The 23,570-nt window shown below is 37.7% G+C and overlaps 1 protein-coding gene across 1 annotated transcript; it reads left to right on the top strand.

The window, feature by feature from the left end:
- The first annotated feature begins 8,658 nt into the window (after positions 1-8,658).
- LOC118666516 (Kruppel-like factor 18) lies at positions 8,659-9,725 on the top strand. The gene is made up of 2 exons (XM_036328962.1): positions 8,659-9,040; positions 9,079-9,725. The coding sequence occupies exons 1-2, from the start codon at positions 8,659-8,661 to the stop codon at positions 9,723-9,725; spliced, it is 1,029 nt and encodes a 342-aa protein (XP_036184855.1).
- The last annotated feature ends 13,845 nt before the right edge of the window (positions 9,726-23,570 follow it).

The raw sequence follows: 23,570 nt of genomic DNA, 5'->3' as shown, positions 1-23,570 counted from the left end.
GAGTGTAATCAATCTAATACACTCAACTGATAGATAAATGGATTTTTCATAATGTGGCATATCTGCACAATGAAATATTATTTAGCTATAAAAAGGAATACAGTACTGATACATGCTATCACATGGATGAACCTTGATAACATCATGATAAGTAAATAGAAGCTAGACACAAAGGACAAATGTGATCCCATCTATATAAAAAGTTCAGAATAGATAAATCGATAGAGACAGAAAGTAGATTAGTGATTGCCAGAGATGAGGGGCAAATTGGGAGATTTAGACTTTCTTTAAGGATGTTGGGAAATGCCTGAAATTAGATAGTGGTGAGGGTTTTACAGTATTGTGAATATACTAAAAATCACTGAATTGTATACTTTAAAACAGTTTTAAAAACAACTATCTTTGATTATCATCCTTCATCCCTTGTGATGCATTTTCACAATCTTAACTTCAGGAAATATCTCTGTCCAGAGGATCCTGTTGCAATGAAAGATGCTGCTATGGATGCTGAACCATTAAATCCCACCATCGCAAATATAATGAATCAACTTCTCAGAGGAAGGCAATGCTAAAACAGCAGCTGTGAGGATAGAGAAATGACAATGTGGTCAACTCCCAGACATAGAACATCAGTTAACCTTTGCACCAGAAAAATAAGGTAAATGCAGCAATAAGAGGCAAAGGAAAGGTGTTAGAGAAAGAGGGCTTTTTAATAGAAGCAGCACTTAAAGGAATCTTGAAATTGAAGTAAAATGCAATTATGAAGCTAGGAGAGAAGGAAATTAAAAGTGGAGGCAACATCATGAACAAACCTGAAAGAATGAAACTATGAGTAAAGGATATGATGCAAAGGACATAGACTGAGGTGATGCAGGATATGACAACTTCCAGAATGGACTATGAATTTGTAGGAACATCACTCAAACCATAAATTTAGATTAAGTTTCCATTACTATTATTATTATTGTTTTCAGTGTTATTACTATCATTATTATTTTAAGCAAATAATACAAATACTTTTACAATAGCTTTTTTCCTTGCAGAATATCACCATATTTTTTTAAATTTAATTTTATGATTTTTATTTTAACTGAATTTATTGGAGTGGCACTAGTTGACAAAAACATACAGATTTCATGTGTACAACTCAATAAAGCACAATCTGCCCACTGCATTGTGAGCCCATCATCCCAAAGCAAAGTCTCTTTCCATTTCTATTCCCTCCACCTGGGTCCACCTCCACCTAGCCCCGCCCCCTTTCCCTCTGGCTATCCACATTGTTGTCTATGTCTATATGTTACCTATATATGTTTTCTGGGGTGCGGAGGGGGATGACTCTGTACAAGAAAACTAAGATTTTGTTTTTTAGATGTGGGAACCTTAAATTTTTGCAGAATTCCAGGACTTTTATAATTTAAATTCACATCAGTTTTTAGGAAAAACATATTGAATCATTTTGTGTTTTCAATAGAAAAAATTACAGGCAGCTGGGCTTTCTTACCTTATGCTCAACTCAACATCGACAAGATCATATTCTATTTTAGGGAAAAAGCAATTTCAGATGCTTGGCATCCCTTGTTTTGTTTCTCCACTCCCCAGCTGTCCAACCTCCCAGAAAATTATTTACCTTCAAAGTAAGGATGAAACCACATCACTGAACACCTTGAAAGTTAGCCTAAGAAGTCAAATTGTTTACATAATGATATTCAAGAAGATTAAAGAGGAAGTGATATGATTCTACATATGGATCTGCATATACTGACTTAAAAACAAAACAACACAGTTTATCAATGCCTGTTTCAAATGGAGTTCAAAACCACAGGATGTGATAGACTTTGCCTTGGTTTTACTCCTTATAATAATAAAATTGTTATGTCAACACTTTTTCTTTGGGTCTTTAATTCTGACTATCATCAACTGCTTCAGTGCTGGAACACTGGAAATGTAGGTATATCTAAGGCAGAATGATCAGCTGAAAGTCATTTGAAGTCTCTTTTCAAGGCAAAAAATATTACTGCACTATTTTTGTATATGTTCATCAAACAAACATAATTTTGTGTGGTCATTTACTTCAAATCACAGGATTAAATGATCATGCTGTAGCACAAATTAGTCATTTTGGGATGGAGGAAACCAATTGTGTTATAATTCAATGCAGGCTGACAGGTTTAGACCAAAGACTGGTTCCTGAAAATGTTTGCAATTAAGACAATATCTATAAACATGAGACTTGTAATACTTACTTTGAACTCAGCATGGATCACTTTCTCCTGGTGCATATTGAAATGTAGTACTTACTTTTAAATGAATAAATATGACTTCAGTAATTTAGTTCTTGCATCAATGATAATATGCTGATTATTCTTTTAAAATTTTCTTGCTTTTCAATAAGTTCATTAGTTGTAGATCACGGTATTCCTCAGGGTCAGGCACCTACTATAGGCCCCTTACTTTCGCTTTCCTCCATGGTTTCCAATGACATGCCTAAGCATGCCTTGTCATTACAATAATTATGCCTGGCCCCAAGAAGGAGCAGGCTACAGCTTTATGTCCTTTAGGGCAAACTCAGCCTTTTGAAAGTGAAAAGGGAGCAAAGTTCACTAACAAAAACCAATCTATGTCCTTAACCCACATAATGTTCTCCTATTGCCCTGTCCTATTTTGCATGTTTGGTGTTTTAATTAATTTGTTTTTGTTGAATTTATTGGGGTGACACTGGTTAATAAAATTATACAGGTTTCAGACATACAATTCTACAATACATCATATTGTATGTATATTGTATTGTGTGTTTACCATCCCAAGTCAAGTTTCCTTCCATCACCATTTACCCTCTTCTACCTCTCCCCACCCTCACTTCCCTCTGGCAATCACCATACTTTTGTCTTTGTCCATGAGTCTTTGCTTAATGTCTTCACCCTTCTCACCCAGCCCCCAACTCCCTCTCCTCTGACAGCTGTCAATCTGTTCTCCGTGTGCATGAGTCTGTCTCCACTTTGCTAGTTTATCTTGTTCATTAGATTCCACATATAAGTGAAATCATATGCTACTTGTCTTTCTCTGACTGGCTTATTTCACTTAGCACAATACTCTCCAGGTCCATCTATGCTGTTGCAAATGGTAAGATTTCCTTCTTTTTACAGCTGAGTAGTATTCCGTTCTGTAAATGTACCACAGTGTTTTTATCCACTCATCTACTGATGGGCACTTAGGCTGCTTCCAAATCTAGGCTATTGTAAATAATGGTGCAATCAACATAGGGGTGCATGTATTCTTCCAAATTCTTGTTTTGGGTTTCTTTGGAGATAGTCCCAAAACGAGAATTGCTGGGCCATAAAACAGTTTAGTTTTCATGATATTTTGGAATGAAACTTTAACAAAGAGAACATTGCAAAATATTGCACTGTGAAAGGAGCTTTTTTCTTCCGTATGTGTTCTTTAATCAGAATGAACACTTTGAAGCTAGGTAGGAGAAAGTCATGCCCCAGTTTCAACTTGATCTTTTGGGGAAATATAGTACCAACAATCTCCTGAGATGCTGGTATCCAGACCAATTTTTACCCTATTTTATAACACTTACAAATGCCAAGGGACACGCACGGCATCAATAATCATCCAAAGTAATTACATATGGGCATCTAGTACACAGTGCTTTGGGGGGGTGGGAAGAAAGCATCTGGAATTCATATTATCTGTAATTGATACATTCTTTCTTTTTAAGTCATGAATGTATTTTTTAAAACACAATAGAATATGACCTCAAAGGATAGCTTGCAATGCTGGATTGAAGGATTAATTTATAAGGATAAAAATGGGAGTTTTAAATGACTTTGGGCTTATCATAAAGCAGAGAATGAAGAAGTTGGGAAAATAAAAACACGAGGTAGGTGAGTGACTCTGGAAAGACCATGGAAACAGTATTTCATTGTTTATGAACCTCTCTATAATTCTCTGTAAAGAGTAAGCAACTAGCAAAACCCCCAAACCAATGTCCAACATTTACAATCAGCGAGGTGACATTATATCCTCCATGAACTCCAAAATACAAGTGGAGAGAAAACTTCACCAACAGGATCAAGACGTCCGTTTGTATTAGCGGCTGTGTGGGAAGGAGGAAAGAAGCAGAGGTATGTGAGGGATGTAAGCCCAGGAGAACGCCATTCATAATACCAAGGCACTGATGGGTCCTGGAAAGCTCAGCAGAACAGGCTAACGGGCAGGGGCTTAGATAAGTCCAATAGCTTATATAAGGGGTTTTCTGCAAAGTGGGAAAGCTAGAACAGTCTAGATGCTACGAACTCAAAACTGACCAGCAAAGCTCCCTTTCTGAACAGGGATGGACAATGGAAAGAAATTTTGCTTAGTGATTCAAGCAACGGCCCTGCCCATGCACCAAAGGGTCTTGGGTTTGATTCCCTGTCAAGGGCATGTAACCTAGGTTATAGGTTTGATCCCTAGACCCAGTCCTTGCACATGCAGGAAGCAACCAATTGATCTCTTTCTCTCTCTCTCTCTTCCCTCCCTTCTGTTACAGTGAACTACCCTTAATCTCTCCTGCTTGGGTATGTTTTGTAAAATATATATTGTTACTAGAGGCCCAGTGTACAAAATTCATGCACTCTGGAGGTGGGGCGGGGGGTCCCTCAGACCGGCCTGCACCCTCTCACAATCTAGAAACCCTCGGGGGATGTCTGACTGATGGCTTAGGCCCGTTCCCTCAGTCAGACATCCTTAGCACTGCCGCAGAGGTGGGAGAGGCTCCCACCACCGCCACTGTGCTCGCCAGCCATGAGCCTGGCTTCTGGCTGAGTGGCATTCCTCTTGTGGGAGCACACGGACCACCAGGGAGCAGCTCCTGCATTGAGGGTCTGTCCCCTGGTAGTCAGTGCACATCATAGTGACCAGTCATTCTGCCATTCGGAGGATTTTCATATTAGCCTTTTATTATATAGGACTAGAGGCCCATTGCATGAAATTTGTGAAAGAGTAGGCCTTCCTTCCCCCAGCTGCCATCACCGGCTTCCCTCTGGCATCCGGGACCTGGGCTTCCCTTGCAGCACCAGCTTCATCCAGAAGGTAGTCAGAAAGATGTCTGGTCTAATTAGCATATTATGCTTTTATTATTATAGATAAGCCTTTTTCCATAGCTTGGGGTAGAGGGCTGGCAGCTGCAGAAGCAGGATAAGAAGAACTCCCCTTCATCTGACCCACGTCTGCACTCTCCTCTCTTGACTTCCTTGACTGACTCTTGCACCCACATCCTGACCCTATATAGCATACTTTTACCCCATATAAGAGAACCTAACCACCGCCTAGGCTGACACTGACACACTGGTCTCAGCTCACTATGAGAGAATGTAATAAAATTTCTTTTTTTAAAATATATTATATTGATTTTTTACAGAGATAAAAGGAGAGGGATAATTAGAAACATTGTGAGAGAGAAACATCGATCAGCTGCCTCCTGCACACCCCACACTGGGGATGTGCCCGCAACCAAGGTACATGCCCTTGACTGGAATCAAACCTTCAGGCCGATGCTCTATCCGCTGAGCCAAAACGGTTAGGGCAGTAATAAAATTTCTTAAACTCTCACAACGTTTGTTGGGATGGTCCTCTAGGCGTGCAGATCTAAAACCTGCCTCCCTCCCTCTGACTCTCTAAATATCAATGGAAAAAACATCCTTGAGTGAGAATTAACAACAACCAAAAATTCTGGGAATATGATTTATAAAACAGAATTAACCAAATAACTTATGTGCATATATGCATAACCCATGGACACTGACAATAGTTTGGTGAAGGCCTGTGAGGAGGATGGGGTGCGGAAAATGGGGTTAATTTGGGAAAATGGGAACATCTATAATACTTTCAACAATAAAGATAAATTTTAAAAGAAGACAATAGAGAGGAAGGAAGAGAAGATACAGATGAAAGTAGAAAGGTAAAAATGACATAGAACCAGGAAATCTCAGAAAACTATTATAAATAATGCTTCTCTCTAAAGCTGGAGGGAACAAATTTTACAAACACACACAAAATAAGCAACAAAAATGACAGAAGTCAAATCCCATGCAAAATTGTTATAAGAAAAAAATAAGAAAGTTGTTAAAAAAAAAAACACACACAAATATTTTTTAAAATGAACCGGAAGACTTTAATAAATGATACAAGGCATAAGGGAATTTCATTAATCAAAATTTAAAAACTCAGAAATAAGATAACAAAACTCAGAAAATAATTACAAATGAAGGAAACAACACAGAAAGGAAGAATAAATTAGAAAGAATGCAAAGGCAAATGAACACAATAGGTCAGTGATGGCGAACCTTCTGAGCTCGGCGTGTCAGCATTTTGAAAAACCCTAACTTAACTCTGGTGCCGTGTCACATATAGAATTTTTTTGATATTTGAAACCACAGTAAAACAACGACTTATATTTTTGATATTTATTTTATATATTTAAATGCCATTTAACAAAGAAAAATCAACCAAAATAATGAGTTCGCATGTACCTCTGACACTCGTGTCATAGGTTCGCCATCACTGCAATAGGTAATGACTTCAGAGAAGTAAAACCATAAAAAGTCACAAAATATTAATAGTTAAAATGAAATAAATAGATGAAAATGAAGGAAATGAGAAAAATATTGAAGATACATACACACAGATTTAAAATATGGGTAATGGAGGTACCTGAAGAGGAAAATTAAAGCAAGAGCAAAAATACAAAATTATAATTGAAGAATACTTCCCTGAAATTAACACAAAGACATTGAAAGTACATATTCTATTCATACCGGTTAATATTGACTCAGAACGACTAACGCCAAGACATAACTAGCAAAATTATTGGATTTTAGAGGGGAAAAAACAATCACCAAAATAAATACTTTAGTAATGTAAGCAAAAATATTACCAAACTCAAGGGGTTTGCTGCTTTGGGGTGCTCTATAGAAGAAGGACATGTGATTGCTGCAAGGTAGTTTTACTTTCTTGCAGCTAGTAAAAGAGACAGGGGATTCACACTCAAGCTCTGTCACCCTGAAGGGAGGCTTAGCCATTGCTTATATATACTATTTGGCTAATTACTCATTGATTTCTTCTGTGCTGTTGGCTACACTTATCAGCTGACTCTCTGTCAAGCTCACCCTGTTTACAGCTGCATCTGCAAAACACTGTGCTAAATTTTAACATTTAGCAAGAATGCATTTAGTAAGAACTGCCTACCGGTGGTTCTCAACCTTCCTAATGCCGCGACCCTTTAATACAGTTCCTCATGTTGTGGTGACCCCCAATTTCATTGTTACAAGTTGAACATAATTAAAGCATAGTGATTAATCACAAAAACAATATGTAATTATATATGTGTTTTCCGATGGTCTTAGGCGACCCCTGTGAAAGGGTCGTTCGACCCCCAAAGGGGTCGTGACCTACAGGTTGAGAACCGCTGGTCTAGACCTTGAGACCTTTGTCATATCTAACAAAAAGAGTAAGTGAAATAAAAGAGAAAGCGAGGTGTTTGGGCATAGTTTTGGGGTCTAGTTATGTTTTAGGGGCATAGTTATGTTTCTTGGTATGAATGTTAGATATGAGGATGTTGGTCTTATGATAATTCATGGAGCTTTATGTTTGTTTTACTTTTTCTTCTGTATCTGTGTCTTATTTACATTTTAGAAGTAAAAAATAAAAAAAAAGTGAGAGACCCTATAGATCCAGACAGAGCACAGGAAACGGGCATTTTAATATCCTTGACTTTTCTGTCCTGAGTGACATGGTCCCATGCAGGTGCCCAGAACTGAGCTCTTACTTCCAGATCGATTGCCTGTTTCAGTTTTCCTGCTGTCTCTCTAGGCTAGAGACTAGAACATAGTAGGTGCTCAATAAATATGCATTGAACTAATTAGTATCTAGGTTCAAAGTTTTTAACTTCTCTTAACATTTTTATATCTAAAAGATGTTCATGGAATGCTAGCTGAGAAAAACCTGTTCTTTGAAAGATTGAGAAGGGCTAGCCTTGTAATTTGAACTCTTCATCATAAGATACCCATGAAGATGCTTTCATGTATGTGCAGTTCCTACTTTTATGGAAATTTTCCAGATCATCTTTATTATATTACCTTTTGCATACGTAAGTAAAAAAGAACTAATCGTTGTTTGTAAAACTTAGGTACATCAAATGAATACTACTTCAAAATGTCTTTAATTCTAAGCTAAACACATTACAGCTAAAATCCTGGGAAACACACACATTATAGGGTCAGAAAACAACATTGATCAATGGTGTGTAATCATATAATTAAAAAAAAGGAAAATGTCTTATTTCTTTTCAGTTCTATTATGGGAAGATTTATTGTCAAAAATAATGATTTTTTTGATAATCAATCTTCAATATAATGTAATAAAAAAACTTATACAACTAAGTGTCAGGTCCTGCACCAAACAACCACATGCCAGCCGACCTTATTACCTCCAGACACAGTGGCTCCTGACCGCGCGCTCGATGAACTGATGGAACCCACAGCTGAAGATCCAGTTCAGTTATCCGGCAACTGCCAAGATACTAACCCTTTATATCAGGAAATTGAGGAGTTCCTCCAGGAATTCTGTGAGACGCTTGAGTCAACAACTCCAGCTGCACTGGAGCCACAGATCTGCATGCCTCTGACTGCCCGTGGTGACGAGAGCCAACATGCGTCCATTCAGAACCAGGTGATGGCTCCTTCGAGGCCCACAATGATGGTTTCTTCATGTTCCAATATCCCTGGGACAGTCCTTGACCAAAACTCAATAACTCTCCCTGTTAATGCCTTCAATAAGCCCCCTGAAGAACTAAATGAGACTGTCTCCATGGACCAGAAGGTGACCTCCTTTGATCACAGAAAACCCACAGCAACCTCCTGGATGACAGGTGTGACTGACAACTCAAAGACATTGTTCACTGATTATCAAAGCACAACCATCACTGCAAAAAACATGACAATCTCCAAAGAAGGTAGCCAGAAGGAGACCCTCAGTGATGAACAGACTGTCTATGGAGGCCAGATGACCTTCGGTGGGGACCAGACCCTTATGGAGGCCAGATGACCTTTGGTGGGGACCAGACCCGTTATGGAGGTCAGATGACCTTCAGTGGGGACCAGACCCATAATGGAGGCCAGATGACCTTCAGTGGGGACCAGACCCATTTTGGAAGCCAGATGACCTTCAGTGGGGACCAGACCCATTATGGAGGCGAGATGACAGCTCTTAAACAGGGCTATCCAGAGACCTTCATTGGGAACCATACCTTCACTGGGGGCCAGGTGGTAACATACAGCAGTGACAAGACTCTCTATGGGGGTCAGATGGGGACGCTTAAGGGGGGCCAGATGAGAGCCTTCACTGATGACCACACTCTCCATGGAAGCCATATGATGTCATGTCAATCGCCATCATTGCCACACCTAGGATTCCTGTACTGTTCAAGTTCCCATTTGACCCAAGGACAATCCCTAGAAGAGCGCAAGTCAAAACTCAAAGCCCCAAGACATCAGTTCAAGAAGAATCTTGACATTTTAATGCCCTACATTTGCACATACCCGGACTCTAAGAAATCATATTCAAAGGAATCCTATCTCCAAATCCATAACCGCAAACACACAGGAGAGAGGCCCTACAAATGCAATGTGAAGGGATGCACATGGGAATTCGCCCATTCAGATGGGCTCAAGAGACACAACTAAAAGCACAGTGGGGAGCAACCCTACCTGTGTACTCTGTGCGACAGGCGTTTTGCACGATTAGATCACTTGAAGCAGCACCAGAAAGTCCACCAGTGACTACGAACCTGAATCCATCAGCCCATGAGGAAACAAGATTCTCCCTAAGCCTTTGTGTGCTTAGCACCTAGCTTTGTGCCACCACATTGTAGGTGCTTCATATCACTTGTAACCTTTTAAGGTTTTTATTTTTTATTTTCTAAAACATAGAAGAAATAGCCCAGCTGGTGTGGCCCAGTGGTTGACTGTCGATCCATGAACCAAGAGGTCACTAGTTTGATTCCTGGTCAGGGCACATGCCTGGGTTCAGGGCTCTAACCCAGTGGGGTGTGTCCAGGAGGCAGCCAATCAATGATCCTCTCTTACCATTGTTGTTTCTATCCCTCTCTGCCTCTCCCTTTCTTGCTGAAATCAATAAACATATATTTTAAAAAGAAAAAGAACTTATACATGGATATGTTTCTTACCCAGGTGCCATTAGGATTATTGCCATTATTCCCAGTCTATTAAAAGTACATAAAAACAAAGGACCATATACACTGGTAAACATTAACGTTTTCCCTTTATAGTCTCACACTGAAACCTATAACCAGGACAAAATCGTAAGTCGTTCCAATGGAAATACTTACCCCTTTAATAGCCTTGATCACATTCAAAGTTTGGAACAAGTGCATAAATGGATATTAAATGAAAAAATGTTAGAAGCATTTTTTCATAAAGATTAGAAATACTTAAAAATATACCGAAAAATCCTACAAGCTCTAGTCTTAAAATCACTAGAATTATTCAAAGCACAATTACACTTTATGGCATTCTAGGGGGTCCAAGGAACTTAAACACTAAAAGATAAACCTCTACAAGGTGCCTGATCCTCACATAGTAAGCCTTTTTTTTTTCCTCTCCCTAACGTTCATTTATATTTAGATATTGGTTACTGGGTTCAGTCCGAAGATCAAGCAAGTTAAGTTTCTTTCTACAATGAAAAGCACACAGTCTAGGAAAATAATTACAGCATAACAGAAGCCTTTACATGCCTTTGATTACTTACAATTGCTAAAAGGCTGGGAAGGGAAGAGGCCAAGACTAGGACTACCTTGAGTAGTTGCTAGCCTTTGACTTTTCATTCTAAGCAAATTTTCTCTTGCAATTTGTCTCCATCCTGTGTCATAAAAATGATAGACTCACAGAATGACAGCCTGGGGGAAATCATTCGTCTCCTCCGAATGACCGATCCCTTTTAGTAATGTCTTGGCTGTCTGTACATGATTCTGCCGCTTCTGCGGTAGAAAGACAACTCTCATTCTCCCCAGATACCCAATCCACATTTCAAATCTATTAGAATCTGAATTTTTCTGGGATATCATAGATATAACTCCAGTAGCAAAGTAATCGCTGTTCAACTGTATCCTCAGTGAGAATACTGGAACTTCTGATTGACAGTATTTTGAGATTCTGCTTGGTTTTTGTCCCAATTTAGTAACTACCAGCAATAATGCATTAGGTTAAAAATCGCTCCCTAGTGATTTTTCCCCCTGGATTACTTGTTTACTTACCAAATAAATGCGGTCAGAATTCTATTTTGAAGATTGTCAGTGTGCTTTCTGTACTGTATCCTTGACCTTCCATCTAAAGCATCCATCTTTCTGGGCTACATTAGGTTTCTGGGGAACATTTAGAGTAAGAAATGAAGTTATATTTCACGTTTGGCATTCAAAGTAGGATGTTGTGGTCAAGCAATGGTCCTGGAAACAAGGACACTTCCTTAAGAGAAGAGTTTATAGTTTATTTCATTATGTTTAATACATGAAGGGTTAAATCTGTAGGACTCAGCTTACAGACTTCTCTAGTAATGAAGTGGTGGGCTGGGACCAGGAGGTCACCAGGCCCGCCGATCAAAGGGAAGAAAAGGCTAAGGCACAGGTGACAGGCAGAGAAGAAAAATGATAAAACAGCCTCTTTGTCCAAGCCCTGCTATATAAGGCGTAGTACAGCAGTGGTTAAAGAGGCAGGTGGCCAGGGGTAGGCTGATCACACACCACTGGCTTTGGCTTGGACAACTGAACATAGAAGTAACTGAAGGGAAAGGAGGGGTGACCCCACTCCCCATTTCGAACCTGGGGAGGAGGTTCTCCTCATTAACCACATGTTCAGGTTGAAGTTTAACCTATAATATGTTCTGTCGTGTTTCACTCTTCCACAGCTAAGCCTCTCCCATCACCCTGTAGCTCTGATCCAACAGCCAGAACAAGTATTTTAGATCTGTGAGCTTCTGGACTGGTAAAATAAAGAGACTGAGCAAAGTCCTTTGCATACCCCTCGCAATCTAAAATCTGATGAGGGATTCACTTAATTTTTTTTTCTGTGGCTTTAGTTTGATATTCAAACTGTTTCTGCAAAGCCTATATATTCCTTGTATCCCCTTTTTACCTTTTAACAAACAATGGGAGTTAGCTGGATGTATTGAACTACAGTTTGATTTTGTAAGAAAATTATAGAAGTTAGAAAACCATAATTTTTAGTAAAAAAAAAAAACAAATAACATTTCCTCAAGAATCTAATATAGTACAAACATAGAGATAGGTCTAAAATCATATAGACTGCAGAGAAAATAAAATAGGATTTGAGCAAAAATTATATATATTAAAACAGTTATATATGTGAATGTCTAAACATATCTATATCTTACCATCAAAAATGATTTTCCTCTATAAGCCACTTTTTTTGCCATTTGGGGGAAATTTGTCTTATAAGAGCTTTATGAACATAGGGGGAAAGTTGAGTTCCCACCTCTTCCTTTAAAAAAACGCCATTGATTTTATTGATTTCAGGGAGAGGATGCGAAGGGGAGAGAAAGATAGAAACATCAATGATGAGAGAGAATCACTGATTGGCTGCAGGAATCAAACCACAACCTCCTGATTCATGGATCAACACTCAAGCACTGAGCAACACCATCTGGCCTCACCTTTTCTTAATATTGCTCTCTCCATTTCCATGCAAATAAAAGACAGATGGGAATCAAATACTGTTAGGTGTGGGGTTATTTTCTCCAGTCTAATACATTTACTCAGCTAGAACAGCAACTCTTTTTTTCTGAAACTTCTGTATGATTGAATTGTCAGAAATATATATAATCTCTTCACAGTAAGTGATATATTTCACCAAAATCTAAAGGGTTCCTACATAAATGTCTCATTTTCATTTAGTGTTATTTAAGCACATGATTCATTTTCATTATAGCAACAAATGACTCTCATAATGACCCACTTACCTGAAGTTGGGGAACAACTCTGGACTGCTTCTACTATGGGTATAACTCTCAGTCTAATAACATCATTTGTCCTTCTGTTGGACTTGCAAGGAAGAGGAAAAGACAGCTTTCCTGGGGTTGCCATTATCTGCTTCATACTTAGTTAAAATAACACTGTTATCCACCATTTGTCCTAGTCACAGCTAATGTTGATAGAGATATACTTAATTGAAGAAACTGAAGGCAAACTAAATAAAAATTTTATGGAGGAGATAAAGTAGGATTCAAGGTCACAATCTATGCTTGGTTATCATAGAACTTATACTAATAAGATAAAGAAAGGAAAAAACATTAGATAATTTAAAAGAGACACAGCTAATGGGGAAAATTGCCTCTTTTTGGATGATCACCAACAAACACAGGGCATGGTAGAAAATCTCTAGAAATTAAATATTTTACTTACAGGAAAAAAATTAAATAAGTCAAGAAAAGCCATTCAGATCAGCAAAACGAAAACTAATTCAATTATTTGAATGATTAAAAAACAATTACAGACAAAAAAAATTGCTGTTGAAGAAAATTAACAGGCTTCCCCCATATTATCCAGGTTGAGTGGCTGCATTAATCTAATTAATGTATTGATTAATCACTTAGCTGTGTTTTTATCAGCACAGCCTTGGTGTCCTAAAGCCTTAAGCCCTGAGGGGTATACTTTAGTCTCATTCTCTTCAAACTGAATCTTTTAAGCAATTAATCATAGAATGCTTACTTATTATGCTGCATGTAATTATGTCTCAGGAATAATATTATTTGTGATTAAGATGTATTTTTCATGTAAATGAATATACCCAAACTCAACATGATATTTATTTTGGGGTGGGGAAGGGAGTTGGGGGGAGGTGGAAAAGGGCATAGAGGAAATAAAAGGTGATGGGAAAAATAAATAAATAAATAAATAAGCTCAATAAAAAGGACATATTTATTAAATGTTAAGTAACTGTACACTAGCTATTTATTCACTTATGTAATGACCCTTTTTTTTTGAAACAAATTCACTTCAATTTAAATAACTTGTCTGTTTAATCATATATGCCCCTCATTTCCCATTTGTACAGCTTTTAGGGACCATGTATTTTCTATACCCAAATTGCCTTTATTATATTTAATCAGAGAAAGCCAATCCTTACCCCTGCCTGTGTTTGAAAACTCCCAACAAATGCATTTGTATTTTATGCAGCCTGATGATTATCTATCCCCCCTCTACCCTACTAATTCTCTATTCTGCTGTCATACTGTCTCTCTCTCATACTTTGTCATCCTAAAGGACACCAGGCTACTAATTTTAGAAAAAAATTACCAAACTATTGGGATAACAGAAGTGTAAAGAAATACAAAGAATTTATTAAGAATTTTAAAAATGGATATTCCTAGTACCTCTAAATCCTCCTACAAGATAGTGGGCTCTCAAACCCCAATCTAGTATCATTTCAAGAGGCCAGGTCACCAACCACACAGGAGTGACCCCTTCCTTCTGGCCACTCTATCTGAGTTTCTAGCGAGATAATCAAAACATCCACAGAAACCATCCACTTCTTCCCTGCAATCTGCTCTCAAAATTGAATCCAAAATTTCATATTCTGGAGAATATGGAAAATAATAACAGCTTTGAAGATTCTCTTTTTCTTCCACAACTATCCATTTAGACTTCAATAAATACTTAGAACCAGCCCAGCTAGCGTACTCTTAAAGCATTAGAAATTATTTACTAGCTAGCTAGTATCAGTTATTCTTAAAGTTAATAGTTTTATGAATAAAATCAGCAGAAAAGTGTTAAATGAATTTTCATGTAGAGTTCAGTAATATGCCTGAGTTTATAGATGTTTTGCAAGTGTCTTTGCTTAGCCCAATATGTTGGAAATTTAAGATAGATGGGATGTAAAAATTGACTTTAGTTGAATATCGCTGGAATATATGAAACTATTAGTGAGTTCATTTATTATCTAACTGAATATCACATTTAAAGCATCATGTGGGGATTGTACAGGGCACCTTAATTGTTTTAAAGGACAGAAAAATCCTATACACATAAGACAATGAATTGTTCGTTTAATCTTCTTTCCACCCAAAAAAGTAAAAAAAAAAAAATCATAACTTTTGTGTAAGATAGAGAACTGTAATTATTTTAAAACATTAGATGCTTTTGGAAAAGAGCTAAATATGTTGTCTTGATTCCTGGAATAGCATCCATCCCACACAGTATTAAAATTTCCAATGTAGGTGAAAATGAAGTATGGATTATTCAGTGGGCAAAGGCAGAATCTAATAGGGACCCAATCCAAAATTTGAAAATAATTTTTGGTTGGAAATTTTTATGCAGTTATCACAGAATATGATGGGCAAGCCCTAAAACACTCCTGAATGAAATATCTGTGAGAACCCTGAATAGATCAGGTGCAAAGATATTAAGAAAGTATTTATAGAGCACTTGCTTTCTCTACTATGATTATTAGAAATTTTTATGAATCAGATCAGAAAAATGAGGATATTATTAACAAGAAGGAAAATGGTACAGAAAGCAATTTATTTTAACAATGAAGAATCAAAAATGTTTACTAAATATAAATATACTTCTCAAGTATCAAGTTATCTGTTGTGATTGGTTCCCTCAAACTAGTTCACGCTTGCCCATAGTCCACTTCAAGCATTTCTTCTGCTGTAGAGTTACGGTGGATTTTACAATTCTTTTTATTCATGGCTAGGCCTTTCATCTCCCCATATCAAAATTTTCCTGGAAAATAATTTTCCAACCTTGTCCATATCTTGTATTGTTGTGAATAGTTTATTATCCTATACAAGACATGCTGGGATTGTAGCTAGCTTAGTGACAAGCGAGCAAGCTTCCACCACTGCCATACATTTTCTTCGCCCTTACATTTATTTATTCACTAAACAAAAGTTTAATGAATGAGAATGACCATACTGTGGGATTCGTTTTCTGCACCCAGAAAATAAACATGAAAAATATAAGACCATATTTGTTAGGTGGGAGACATCATTTACCAATGGTCTGAATTAGATTATTGATATCTTATTATTAAAGGTATAATAATGTAACACGTTAATGGAATAAATTAATTTTCTCTTTTTTTTCTTTCTATACATTATTTATTCTCTGGTATTCCATCAAATGTAAAATAGGTTTAAAAAGTAGACAGATGTGACTGCTAGGTGGCTGTATTCTGTCATGGCATGTGAGGAACCCAGTACTTAATTGGGATAATCAAACCATCCAGTGCTGTGAAGACATCACATTAGCCCATTAATTGGTATGGCTTACATCTTCCGTGATCTTCAGATTTTTTAATGAAAATTATCTATTAGGTCAACAAAACATCCAGAATTAAGCTGGAACTCCGGGGGAGGTATACTAGCCTGTACACTGGACTATGTGAAACATACTTCAAAGATAGTTAAGATAATAATATGAACTCCTTAATTTGGGAGTCATATCTAATTCTGAGTAAAAGGATAAAATGTGCCACAGTCAAAGGGATGAAATCTTCTCAGTGTAAAATGATCAGAATCACAACCAGGGACACTTACCAAGGATATGATGTCAGAGTGTCAGTGAGATGAGGCTGCTGGGAGCAACTTTTCAGGGACCAGCAGCACTCACTGTGGGTCAGCCACTTTGTGCTGAAAGGTAGACACCAAGAATTTTACCTTAAATGCTGCCATATTGATGTGACAGATTTTTGAATGAGGTCAGTTAAGGATGAAGTACCAGTTATAAAGTGATAAAATATTAAGCGTGGAAAATTGAATGTATGGAAAAAGATGAGTGCAATATCCAATGTATGTCACTTAGCTATCAAAGCTATGGTCTTAGTCCAGAGCCAGAGTGTTCGATCAGCTGGGAGTGGGGGGGGGGGGGGGGAGGGCTGGAGTGGGGTAGGAGGGGTGGTGCAGGTTTCTATAATCTGGGTAAGAATACGTGAGTTCTGCAAATTTAATTTTCTTATCTCACATTATACTCTCATGTTAAAGAAACAGATAAGAAAACATAGTATACCAGTATGTATTAGTATTACAAGTATTTATGGAACAATGGAATTTGCTTAATTATGCATTTAACTTTTTAAAAATCCTCACCTGAGGATATTTTTCTTTTTTATTAAATATATTTTTACTGATTTCAGAGAGAAAGGGAGAGGGAGAGAGAGAGATAGAAACATCAGTGATGAGAGAAAATCATCAATTGGCTGCCTCTTGCACGCCTCCGCCCAGGAATGTGCCCTCACCGGGAATTGAACCTCAACCTCCCAGTTCATAGGTCAACACTCAACCTCTGAGCCACACCTGGCCCAGGATATTTTTCCCATTGATTTTTAAACAGAATGGAAGAAAAGGAGGGGGGGGGCGGAGATAAACTTCAAGGTTAGAGAGGTACATTGATTGGTTGCCTCCTGGCATGCCCCAACTGGCCTGGATCAAACCTACAACTGAATTACGTGCCCTTGACCAGGAATCAAATCCTTGACCCTTTGCCAGAGCTGCATTTAATTTTTTTTATATATAATTTGTTTTAGTAACTACACAACCAGCCATGTTTTACTTAAACCTTTAACATTTTGAAATAATTATAGACTCAGACCTACAAGAATTTGCAAAAACAGTGGAGAGAGGTTGTGTACCCACCACTCAGCTCCCTCTAATGGTGACATCTTACATAAATACTGTTTAGAGCATTGTCAAATCCAGGACATTAATCAGACAGTATAATTAGCTAAACTAAAGACCTTACTCAGGTTTTTGTATTTTATGCACTAATGTGTTGTATGTCTTTGTGATTAATTCTATGACACTTTATTACATAGAATTGCATAGCCATCATTATAATGCAGATACAAAATTGTCCTATCACTAGGGAGTGCTGCCCTATATATTCATATCAGACCTCCTCTTCCCTATCCTCTGCCTGGCAACACTAATCTGTTCCCCATCTGTATAATTTTCCATCTCAAGAATACTGAATAAATGAAATCATACAGAATGTATACTGTGAGAATGGATTTTTTCCCCCCGGTAGAATAATACCCTTAAGATTGAATCAATTTGTCTCATGTATCAATAGTTGACTCTCTTTTATTTCCAAGTAGTATTCCATTGTTTGGATGCACCACAATTTGTTGAACAGTTCACATTGAGGAATGTTTGGGTCTTCTCCAATTTTGGGCTATTACAAATAAAGCTGTTAAGAATATTCATAGACAGATTTTTGTACGAACAAATAAGTTCTCCTTTTCCAGGATAAATGCCCAGAAGTGCAGGTGCTGGCTGGGTCTCATGTTAAGTATATTTTTAACTTTAAAGAAACTGCCAGACTAATTTCTTGAGTGGCTATATCACTTACATTTCTACAAGTAATGCTTGAGGGACCCAGTTACTTTCTAACCTCACCAGCATTTGACATTATCTATCTATCTATCTATCTATCATCTATCTATCTATCTATCTATCTATCTATCTATCTATCTATCTATTTTATTTTAACCATTCTAATAGAAATGTAGTAGTATCTCATGGTGATTTTGATTTGCATTTCTTAATGAATAATGTTGTTGAATATATGTTTCTTTGTTTGCCACCCATATCTATTCTTTGATGATATGTCTATTGAAATCTGCTTATTTTCTAATCGGATTGTTTGATTTCTTACTGTTGGGTTTAGATAAATCTTTATATATTCTGTATATGACTCCTGTGTCTGACATGTGATTTGCAAAATGTTTTCTCTAAGTCAGTGGCTTGACTTTTCATTTTCTTAACATAGTTCTCGTGGAACAAAATATTTCATTTTGATGGGATCTGGTAATTGAGGTTTTTTTTAATGAATTATGCTTTTGGTGTCATGTCTAAGAATTTGTTGCTTAGCCATAGGTCATGCATATTTCCTTCTATATTTTAAAAAAAGTTTTATAGTTTTAAATTTATATCCATGATCCACTATAAGTGAAATTTTGTATAACATGTGGGTTTTATATTACGATTTATTTTTTTGAAATTGATGCCAATTGTTCCAGCACCATTTGTTAAGAAGACTCTCTTTCTTTCTCTCACTATATTGTTTTTTCTCTCTTGTCAGAAATCAACTGGGCATATTTTTTTATGTCTGTATTTTACCAGCAGAAAAGTGAAAAAAGAGAAGAGAGGATTAATGCTCATCCCAGCGACATGGGAGATTGGACATGTGGTCTTTATTACAGGTGGGCATGTGTCCAGATGAAAATTGAGGTGCCTATTACTATATAACAAGAGAATAATGCATATTCAGGGATAACTAGGCATCTCTATCAGAGCAACTACCTTTAAAAACAAAAGCACGCCAGCAGTTTGGCAGTTTTTCCTTCCCATCAAGGGCTGGCAGAGAAATGACATGGCTGAGGTCTCTGGGTGCTGAAGTCCCCCTGTTCTTTGTGCCTGTCTCGCTGTGCAAGCTTTCATGTCTAAGACCAACCCTGTGCCTCTGTCTCTCCTTAGTGATATGCTGATGGCAGTATTCTCGACTGGAGCCTGGTACACCAGCCTCGCTTTCTTTTACGTGATTCTTTCACTCTTGGTTCATGACCTCTACTTCCAACTCAATTCTGATCAAGAGACCCATTTTTAGAGAAAACCATATGTTGTTTTATTTTTGGCATAAATGAGTCTCTTCTAGAACCATTTAATTGTGCGGGAAAAATTTGGCAATTCTACAGGCCTTTGATTTCTTTAGTAACATCTCAGTTTTCTTTTTAACATATATAAATCATTATTTATTTTACAAGGATTAAAAAATGAGTTCACCACATAGCTTTAATGTATTCATACAAGATCCAGCACACTTTAATCACTGTTCCTTTTCATGAAAGTAAAGACACATTGAAATGATCAAAATATTTGCCAGGTGATGCCTCTCTATCCATTGTTCTTGAGCTGCTCACATATTTTGAAATGGGGTGAAAAATATATAAATTACTTCTAGGGTCTTACTGTAATGTTTCAATTTCTCCAGGTAGAAGAAAAACATTCAGACATGCTCCTTACTTCTGCTTGTCCTCTTGCCACATCTATTTTTCTCACTAAAATTTTTTCTTTCCTTTGCCTCCTCATTGCCCACTTTCCAAATATAATATGAAATGAAGATCCAGGCAGTAATTTAGGCAGTAATCAGAAGAGAAAGCTTTATTGTCATCTTATCTCAGACCCACAAAGCACACATATATGTGACTGTCCATCAGTTTTAAAATTGCTTTGTAAACTACTCAACTATTTAATTTTTTATCTTACTGTTATGGTACCCAACACAAAAGCTACCTGCTATAATGATGCATTCATAATTAATTTGCACAGCCATTTCTCCACTGATAGCCTGAAGAATCATATTATTGTTCCCAAAAGCAATACAATGTTTTGCCTTTCACTAGCAAAGTAAGGCAGAATCTACTGAATTCACTATAATCCAATTTACTAATTTAGATACTTTTGTTCCATGACTCCTCTCCCCACCGCTGACATGGACCATATAGATTGGCTATATCTATAGCTCAGGGGTGCCTAGAACATTGGGCAGCCTTCTGTTTTAGCAGAATAAATATTGACAGTGTTAGCATTATCAATAGTACCAAGATGTTCTATTTTGGCAAGGGGCAGGATGACTAGGGGATGAGTGGAATCTGAAATTTGATATTTATTTGGATTGCCAAAATATTTTCACTGAAATCAGATAACTTAGTCTTAAAGCAATCACATCACTTTCTCTACATATTTTTTCCTCTGTTGTAGAGCAACAGGGAATAAGTTGGCTCCTTAGATCAGATTTTGTTGGCTATGGAAACAGAGCTGCCTCCAAGATCTTAGGCTCCTTCCTTCATCTAGAAACCCACTTACAGAGAAAAATGGTCAGTAACCCACCGCTGCGTTTGAACATTGAGACGATTCTGCACAGCAATGTTCTCCTTAGGTCTGAAAATATTGCGATTGATCTGTTGTGAGTGATGCCCAAAGAAGAGTTTTGACCCAAATACTTAAGTGACTATGACCCTCTTTGGCCAATCGGTTTCCTCTTGCTGCTGCTCGGTTCAAACCCAGCCCAATAGACAAGCGTCATCTGTGGGGAGTTTAGGCACTTTAGGCTGGGTCTCAACTTTGTTAGCATTTCTCAGAGAGCTCTTCTTCGTGAACACCAAGTTCTGAATATCGTAATGAGCCTGAAGTTAGGAGCAGATGATAATATAATTTAAGTTTATTGTATTTATACACTGGTGTTTGACTTTGTAGCATTTAAACAAGCTAAGCAAAAATGGGCTTTAAAAACCTTTTTCCTTTTACAAAACAAAGACACATTTCTTTGTTAAGTACTATTAGTAAGTGCTACTAATGTGAAGAGAAATACACAGTCTATTTTACTTAACAGTCTATTTAACCTTGCTATTGCAGTGTTTTTTGTTTTGTTCTGTTCTGTTTCTTGATTTTATTTTTATTTTTATTTTTTTGGTCTTCTGCGATTTTCCAGAAACAGTTCATTTCTTAAATGAAGAGAGAGATTCTGAAAAGCAGTCAGTCCAAACAATCCCCGGAACACACTTTCAAGCTACCAGTCCAAACTATTTGTCACTTTAGGCAATAATTTATAATCCTCCATTAGACCCTGTCATTCTAAATCATCACAGTTTTGCATTTTATCTTGAAAATTGTGTTCGCCAGGGCTGCCATTCAAAGAAAAAAATATACCAAAATGTAGATAAAACCAATCATTCTGTCATTCCCTGTTCTGCATCTTAGTGGAGATGATGGTGACAGATGAGAAGCCTTTGAGAGGAGTATTGCCTCGGCATATCAGCCGAACGCCTCTTGTTTTGCATTGTCAGATAACAATGCCGACTGGAGCCATGGAAAAATAAGCAGGGGCAGGGGCATCAGTGGAAAAGTCCATCACTCAATTTCTACCAATAATAAATAAATGGAGAAAAAAATATATATTCATTACATGGTTGAAAGACCCGAAGCCCATAACATTTAGAAATGCAATTTCCAAACATCCTGTGAGCGTTTTCAGAAGCTGTAGCTGAATATCAATAGGGTGTTTGTTCATCCCCAAAGTCATGTTGTTTTTTTCTCCCCCGTGCTTCAGCGTGGCACATTTCCCTTCCTGACCTAGGTAAACACACACCAGGGCAAGGTGTGGGCCGGAGCTACCCCCAAGCCCACCCGCATATTAGAGAAGAAGGACATTGGAGGAATAAAGCATCTCTCATGGAGAGACCACCCATATTCACATGAGAGCATTTCCAAACCTTCCAAATTAAAGGAGTTTTACTCTTCGTCAGTTGGCATTGTTAAACCAAAATTACCAGTTTTGCACCCATTTTCGTAAAACGTACTAAAGCAGCGGTTCTCAACCTGTGGGTCGCGACCCCTTAGGGGGTCGAATGACCCTTTCACAGGGGTCGCCTAAGACCATCGGAAAATGCATATATAATTCCATATTGTTTCTATGATTAATCACTATGCTTTAATTCTGTTCAATTTATAACAATGAAAATACATCCTGTATATCAGATAGTTACATGACGATTCATAACAATAGCAAAATTATAGTTATGAAGTAGCAACGAAAATAATTTTATGGTTGGGGGTCACCACAACATGAGGAACTGTATTAAAGGGTCGCGGCATCAGGAAGGTTGAGAACCACTGTACTAAAGTGTCCTGGAATGATGGATGTCGGAGAAAGGGTCAGAAAATCATTGAAAATATCGCTTTGCGTTTTGAAGGTTGTATGCTGGGCCTAAATATGTTCATTAACCGCAGTTTTTGACTGAGCTGAGCGGTGGTGGTTCGACGAACAGCTGAGATGGAGCAGTCAGCCTTTGCGAATTGGATCCAGCTCCAAAATCTGGCAACTGAGTGACACATGGAAGCAGAGTATTTAATAGACAGTGGGGACACTTTCAATTTTTACCTAACATGAATGTATTTTCTCTGCCTATTGTTTCACTTTCCTCAAAATGAAAACAGTCCACATGCCTCTCTGTATATCTGTGGAGTATATAACTTTTCCCATCTTAATGTTCACAGCCTCATTCTCAGAACCGTTTCTTACTCCTTGCCGACTTTATAACAAGGAGCAAAATAAAAATTGGCTTCAGGTCTAAGCTCCAGAGAAGTCAGTGGAATCTGGAAAGTAACCAGGATGCTGCCTTTCTGCTTTCTGGCTTCTGTTTGTAACCCCCTCATGGAACTGGGCAGCACACGAACTAAACCTACCTCCCACTGAAGTGAAGGAACTCGCAACTGTGGCGGCGTGGCCAGTTCCACCAGGCCATTCATCACTAAGATTTTCCCAGGGAATGCACGTTTGGAACATTCAACTTGGCTAGCATGTCTGCTGAAAGGTCCTTGGCTTCTCATCTTACTTTTGCCACAAAATATATCTGGGTCAACAGCAAACCAACGGAGAGTATCACAAAATGTTTATGTGTTATTTTCTTGAAGTTTAAGATTAAAATACCATATGA

The sequence above is a fragment of the Myotis myotis genome, unplaced genomic scaffold, assembly GCF_014108235.1.
Source record: "Myotis myotis isolate mMyoMyo1 unplaced genomic scaffold, mMyoMyo1.p scaffold_m19_p_11, whole genome shotgun sequence".
Lineage (NCBI taxonomy): Eukaryota > Metazoa > Chordata > Mammalia > Chiroptera > Vespertilionidae > Myotis > Myotis myotis.
The sequence above is the reverse complement of the archived record's forward strand: the minus strand, read 5'-3'. Positions and strand labels throughout refer to the sequence as shown.

Bases quoted from the DNA above. Each gene is read 5' to 3' on its own strand.
- LOC118666516 (XM_036328962.1), top strand. From the start codon at position 8,659: ATGCCTCTGACTGCCCGTGGTGACGAGAGCCAACATGCGTCCATTCAG. The intron at 9,041-9,078 runs GCCAGATGACCT...ACCCTTATGGAG, and splicing joins TGAACAGACTGTCTATGGAG to GCCAGATGACCTTTGGTGGG.